General features: G+C 49.5%; 1 protein-coding gene across 1 annotated transcript; it reads right to left on the bottom strand.

The window, feature by feature from the left end:
• Window positions 1–1,905: 1,905 nt before the first annotated feature.
• On the bottom strand, window positions 1,906–4,560 carry LOC130198604 (myosin-8-like). The gene is made up of 2 exons (XM_056421829.1): window positions 4,265–4,560; window positions 1,906–3,849 (listed from the first exon to the last, which is right to left on the bottom strand). The coding sequence occupies exon 2, from the start codon at window positions 3,845–3,847 to the stop codon at window positions 2,000–2,002; it is 1,848 nt and encodes a 615-aa protein (XP_056277804.1). The 5' UTR covers window positions 3,848–3,849; window positions 4,265–4,560; the 3' UTR covers window positions 1,906–1,999.
• Window positions 4,561–7,375: the final 2,815 nt, after the last annotated feature.

Raw genomic sequence — 7,375 nt, 5'->3', positions numbered from 1 at the left:
GAAGGAAAGCCCACTGACACACGGACATGAAGGAAAGCCCACTGACACACAGACATGAAGGAAAGCCCACTGACACACAGAGACCCGTCTGCTTTCGTCAAACAACGTGGATGTGGTGTGGCGACGAGAAAAAAAAGGTCAGCTGCACGGGTTCATACACATGTTGATATTCATTGGTCAGCATGTGGAGGAGCCCTGTCAAAGACAGAACTGACCTTTACTCGCGTCCTTGTGACTTCACGTCTCCAGGGTCCATCGGGACAGGGATGTCTGTGTACAGATTGTAAAGCACTCTGAGACAAATTAATAATTTGTGAAAATTGGCTCTACAAATAAATCAAAGCCATCTGTGAACCTGATGATTTGGGTCTATTTACAAACTTTGAGTAGTGTGATGTCACTAACGACATCAGCCCTCTTTTAGTGTTGATGGGATCAAAAGCCGCATCTGTGATGTCTCACAGTGAGGTCATCAGCTCTCAATTATCAAATTGAACGTGCACATTATTCAACAGAAAATATCTGTTGAATAATGTGCACGTTCAATTTAATAGTTTCATGACTTTTCCTGTAACTAAAAACATAATTTGTCTTACAAAGGTAGATTATAAAATGTAGTAACTTGATATATTTGACAAAAAATTATTTTGCTTGATCTACTTATTCGTGTTGAGTGATCTTCTGTCTCTGCGTTGGGCGTCTCATGCTCTCTCAGAACTTAAAATGAAAGGGAAAAATTGCAGACCGCGTACGGTCTCTGCAAGGAGAGTCATTCGTCCTGCTCTCAACACTGAAACCATCGTTGCAGTCAATGCTAGTTTGACCGTTGCGTGACAAGCCACAATTATGCCGGCCTTGACGTTGATGCGGTCTTCTGTCCCTGCGTTGGGCGTCTCTCGTCCATGCATGCTCTATCAGATCCTGAAACGAAAGGGACAAAATGCAGACCGCGTACAGTCTCTGCAAGGAGAGTCATTCGTCCTGCTCTCAACACTGAAACGAAAGGGAAAAAGATCGTGGCAGTTAAAAGTTTAACCGGTGCCTGGCCCGCCGCATTCTGACGTCCAAGTTGAAGCTATTCTTCTGTCCCTGCGTTGGGCGTCTCTCGTCCTGCTCTGTGAACCTGATGATGGTTCAGAGAGCAACATCATCAGGGTGTGTACGTATATTTACACACTCTGAGAGTGAGTAGTGTGTGAGTAGCATTCCCCCTAGCCGGCTCCAGCTCCCGGTGTTCAGTCGGCGCCCCGGCAGACCCCGATTCCCCAGGACACTGGGAGCTCAGGTCGGCCGGGGCGCCGACTGAACACCGGGAGCTGTAGCCGTCAACGGGACACGGGGAACTGGGGGACTGGGGTCGGCCGGGGCGCCGCCGGGACACGGGGAGCTCAGGTCGGCCGGGGCGCCGACTGAACACCGGGAGCTGGAGACGGCAACGGGACACAGGGAACTGGGGGGGGGGGGTGACCGGGGTCGCCGGGACGCCGCCGGGACGCCGCCGGGACACTGGGAGCTGGAGCCGTCAACGGGACACAGGGAACTGGGGTGACCGTCGCCGGGCGCCGGCGCCGAGGCGCCGCCGGCCCGCGGACACGACACTGGGAGCTGGAGCCACAGTAGCGGGACACAGGGAACTGGGGTGACTGCCGCCGGGACGCCGCCAGGACACTGGGAACTGGGGGGGGGGGGGGTGACCGGGGTCGCCGGGACGCCGCCGGGACGCCGCCGGGACACTGGGAGCTGGAGCCGTCAACGGGACACAGGGAACTGGGGTGACTGTCGCTGGGCGCCGCCGGGACACGGGGAGCTCAGGTCGGCCGGGGCGCCGACTGAACACCGGGAGCTGGAGACGGCAACGGGACACAGGGAACTGGGGGGGGTGACCGGGGTCGCCGGGGCGCCGCCGGGACACTGGGAGCCGGCAACGGGACACGGAGAACTGGTACTGGACATCCGGCTCCTGGCCTGGACAAGATAGCGTTCTGCCTGTGTGGCCAAGTTAAGACCGTGGGGGGGGGAATGGCTTGAGGGACTTGATTATTACAGACTTCGGATAATCAATGTTTGGGAGGCCAGTTTTGATGGACCCGAGCCTGCATTGGTCCTTGGATCTCTCCTCAGTGGGGGGCTTGTGGGTTTTTGAAATCGGGGGCAAGTGGGTGCGCTTGCATTTATTCTCCAACCTCAGTTTTCTCACGGTATCGGTCAGCTCCTGGTTCTCCTCTCTCACGCGCCTATATTCTTTCTCGAAGGCAATGGCCATTCCCTCTGCTGCCTGCAACTGTTTTCTCAGGCCTCTGTTGTCCCACTGAGACTCCTGGAACTTCTGTATGGCGTCATCCGGCCGCCGTGCCAACATGCGCCTCAACTCCGTGATCTCCTTGTTCTTTTTCGCCAGAAGTGAACCTTCATTTTTATGAATGAATTTAAGATGTTTCACCTTAAAATTCTTAGCTGAGCTTAGGAATGATGTGACCCGCCGATGTCTTGATTTTGTGATGTACATCTCATCCTGTAGTCTTCTGTTCTCCTGCAGGAGAAACGAGACTTCATTTAGAGAGTCCTGATTTGACTTTTGAAAAGAGACCATTTCTGCGTCCTGGAGATTGAGCTTATTTTCCTTTTTCTCAACCATTGATTTGCAGTTCAGCAACTCTTTTTCCAACTTTTCCTTCTCAGCTATGACCTCATTTAATTTGATGTTACCCAGCAACAGGTCATCCGTTTTATTCAAAGCCTCACACTTTTTCCTTGCTTCTGTGAGCTGTGAGCTGCGCCTTTTCAGCTTTTTTCCCAAGGATTTACATTCGTGGTTCGTCTTGTCCAGCACCTGGCTATTGGCATCAGCCTCGACCTTCAGAATTTCAACTTCCTTCTGCAGTGTTGTCGTTGTTGATGTTTTTTGTTTAAGCTCCTCCTGAGCCTCGTGCAGTTTTTTTTGAAGGAGCTCTTTCTCAGTCTTGAGGCCCTCCGCCTCAATGTGCATCGTCGTATTCTTGCTTTGGGACTCAGACACCTCATTCCTGAGACGCAGCACCGCGTCCTCTTGGATGCTCCACTGCTTGCTGAGCAAACTATAACGATCTTGGAGTGTCACGTTAGAATTACTCAAGGTGTTCACTTTTTCCTCCATCCTGACAATGATGAGACGCTGTTTCTCTGCCTCTTTTGTCTGATGTTCTGATTCTCTCAACAGGCATATCTCTCTTTCAATCCTCTTGTCCTCCTCGACTTTCAGATCCTTGTTTGAACTTGAATACCTTTTACATTTGGCTTTCAACTCCTTATACGCTTTGTTAATCTCTTTGATGTTTGCCCTGTATTTCTCCTCTTGTTGCTTGTACGTTTCTATGTCAGCGACTTGAACCTCATTTTTTTTTTTTAAATTCTCATGTTTTTTGCTTTCCAAGAGAAGTTCTTTATTCAAAGCTGTATATTGTTCCTCCCAATCTTCGAGTTCCTTTCTCTGTCTTACAATTTCTTGTTCTGCAACATGTTTACACCCAAGCAATTTTTGCACACGATCCTTCAATTCTTCAACTTCTTTGTCATTCTGGATTTTTGTTTTGTCAAAACTTTTAAAATCTCTTTCCATTTGCTGCCTGAGCAATTTTTCCTGATCACATTGTTTCTTAAACTTCGCTAAGTGTTTCACCGTGAGAGCATTCTGTTCTTGTTCTTCCTTAAGTTGAGTTTTGACTTCGTGCAATTCTTTTGTGACTGATTGAAGGTCCGGGTTAGGTGCCATTTTTGGGTTGTTCTTCTCGCATTCAAGCTTGTTTATCAGTCTCTTGATAGACCTGTTTTCCTTCATCAGATCTTGCTCCCGTCCGTGTGCCCTCGGCATTGCTGCAGGTAAATCCTCGGAAGTTAAAATAGAAGGATTTGAGGCTTTTGTCTGAAACATGTTTTGCAACATTGTTCTGTTTGATGGTCTGCTGTAAATAAATGCTAAATAAATATATTTAGTTGGACTTCTAATATATGTGATGACGGGACTTGTCTTTCTCCGTGTGAAAATCTGTGAAGAACATCTGAAAATCTTTGCCGTTGCTCTATTTACAGACTTGCTGATGACGTCATTGTGTCATAACAGCCGCGCAACAGATCAAAGCTGCCATGGAACAGCCGTGTGCGTCACCGTTGCTAAGGTTACCAGTGAGCTAAAGTTGTCATTTGAAATGTTAAATTCCACACTGTGTAACCACTTATGGTGGAAAATATGCTGCGGTGTTTTAAAAAGGGTTCTGCGGATCCACGTTACCTTATCTCGGGAGTGTTATCCACGGCGAGATAACGGGTCTCGTCGGTGTCGGTAAAGAACAACAGCTCGCCAACTCTCTGTTATGGTGCGTTCACGGACCGAAATGCAGCGACAGGACAGCACCGACACACACGTTGCCCGGGAGGGAGGTCCTCTTCCCGCAGGAGGAGCCCGAGGCTCGACTGTGGTGGGTTTTAAATATTGAGGAAAATATATAAATACTCCAGTCTGTAAAATCGTTCAATCTGAGTATAATATAATATAAAATCACATATAACTCTTATGTTAGTATGAAATACAATTTCCCTACTTTACTTGTGATGTATTCAATGCAAATGGCCTGTTAAAGTTTTAAATAAAACGTCCCTTGTTTACTCAAAGTATTGACGTTATCTATAATGTGAACATGAACTGAAAGAACTGATATGTATGAATATATATATATATGTATATCCATACATATATATGTATATACATATACGCGCACACACACACATATATTAACCACAGCTGGGGATGATTAACAATCACAGGATTGTGAACTTCCTCCTGTTTTCAACTAAACATCCACAAAGCTCACACAAAGGGTTCCCTTCTTTAATAATACAGAATATCATCAAACAATATACACAGATATTCTTTAATAATATGCAAACCACGAAACAATAATCTCCACAGATATTCTCCAATAACGGTAGTGACGAGGAACGTAAAGCGGTGGTCTGACCAATCAGAGGCTGAGCTACAGGACGCTCTGCGTGTCGTCGACTGGGACATGATCCAATCCAGTTCCAGTGATGTCAGCGAGTTTGCGGAAGTAGCAATGAGCCTCATAGCAACGCTAGCGGACACCATCGTCCCCACGGTAAAAGTTAGGGTCTTTCCTAACCAAAAGCCGTGGGTTGATAGATCCATCCGTGAAGCTGTGAACGCCCGTACTGCTGCCTATAACTCCGGTCTTGTATCCGGCAACATGGACGAGTACAAGGCAGCGGTCTATGGACTGAGGAGGCGGTGAAGGAGGCCAAGAGGAGGTACCGAGACAGAGTGGAATCACAGATGGAGCAGCGCGACACCAGGCGCCTATGGCAGGGGCTACGGACTATCACAGACTACCAGAGCAGACCCCGCGCAATGGTGAGTGCCGACGCATCCCTAGCGGACGACCTGAACTCATTTTATGCACGGTTTGAGGCTAGCAACAACAGCGCTAGCTCGCTGGCTAACAACAACACCGTTAGCGTAGCCGAGGTGAGTTCTACCGCTGGGGATGAACACACACTCTGTGACCGAGCACAGTGTGAGGAGGGCTCTGTTGAGGGTGAACACCAGGAAAGCTGCAGGTCCAGATGGCATATCTGGGCGAGTACTGAAGACCTGTGCTAACCAGCTAGCTCCAGTGTTCACCACAATATTCAACCTCTCCTGGCTGAGTCCGTGGTCCCCGCCTGCTTCAAGAGATCCACTATTGTCCCTGTGCCCAAGAATGCTTCTCCAGCATGTATGAATGACTACCGACCGGTGGCCCTCACCTCGGTGGTCATGAAATGCTGAGAGGCTGATAAAGGACTACATCTGCGCCTTCCTCCTTCCTCCATGGACCCGCTGCAGTTTGCTTATCGCCCAAACAGATCCACGGATGATGCTGTCTCCCAGGTACTGCACACCACTCTCTCATCTGGACAGCCAGAGGGGGGGCTATGTGAGACTGCTGTTCATTGATTATAGTTCAGCTTTCAACACCATAGTCCCCTCCAGACTGGCGGCAAGCTGATTGAGCTGGGACTGAACACCCCTGTGTGCTTGGATCCTGGACTTCCTGACCGCCAGGCCACAGGTGGTCAGGGTGGGCAGACACACCTCCAACCCCCTCACCCTGAACACAGGATCCCCCCAGGGTTGCGTCCTCAGCCCCTACTGTACTCCCTGTACACACATGACTGTGTGGCCAGGTTCAGCTCAACACCATCATCTAGTTTGCGGATGACACAGTGGTGGTGGGCCTGATCTCCGACAACCACGAGAAGGCCTACCTGGAGGAAGTTGCTGATCTGTCACTCTGGTGCCAGGACAACAGCCTCATCATGAATGTCACCAAAACTAAGGAGCTGATTGTGGACTTTAGGAGGGTACAACAACAGAGGACGTACTCACCACTGGGGATTAACGGGACTACTGTGGAGAGGGTGAGCGGTATAAATACCTGGGAGTCCACATCACCGAGGATCTGACATGGTCAACAAACACAGACACTCTGGTGAGAAAGGCAAGGCAGCGCCTCTACCACCTCAGGCAGCTGAGGAAATTTAAAGTTTCCCAGAGGATCCTTCAGTCCTTCTACTCTGGAGCTGTAGAGGCGTCCTGACAGGAAGCATCACAGCCTGGTTTGGCAACTGCTCCGCTCAGGACAGGAAGGCTCTGCAGAGAGTAGTGCGTTCGGCTGAACGCACTATTGAACTACACTCCCACCCTGCAGGACTTGTACACCAGGAGGTGCAGAACCAGAGCCGGCAGGATCATGAAGGATCCTCACCACCCCAACAACAGACTGTTTCAGCTGCTGCGGTCAGGCAGGCGCCTCCGTAGTCACGCTGCAAGAACAGAGAGACTGAGACGGAGTTTCTTTCCTCAGGCCATCAGGACTGTGAACTCCGACCTCACCAGGACCCCCACATAGACCCACACAACTGCCCCTCTTAGGCACACACACACACACACACACACTTACTGTAAATATTGTGTTGTTTTTTATTGTAAATAGTGTGTACTTGTTGCCCTTGCACATTCCTGCTGAGCATTGCCACTTTCATTTCACTGCACACCCTGTGTGTGTATGTGACAAATAAAACATCTTGAATCTTGAATCTTGAATCTTGAATAACCAGAGCAAGTCAAGATGAAAACCATTCATGCCACACCTTACATCCTTCGACCCCGTGACCCGTGAGACGTTTCTTATGACATAACGAACCACCGCCATCAAGCGGGTTGATTGACAGGGTGTAGGCGGTGAGGCTGGTAAACAAGCCCCGCCTCCTCTCGGCTGTTGCAGTAAGAATCTGCTCTGTGGCACAAACCTTCATATCCCCAAAGAAAAGAATCACATCAGAC

This window comes from Pseudoliparis swirei, chromosome 8 (assembly GCF_029220125.1).
Source record: "Pseudoliparis swirei isolate HS2019 ecotype Mariana Trench chromosome 8, NWPU_hadal_v1, whole genome shotgun sequence".
NCBI classification, from domain to species: Eukaryota; Metazoa; Chordata; class Actinopteri; order Perciformes; family Liparidae; genus Pseudoliparis; species Pseudoliparis swirei.
Note: the sequence above shows the minus strand (reverse complement) of the source record. Positions and strands in the feature narration are given on the sequence as shown.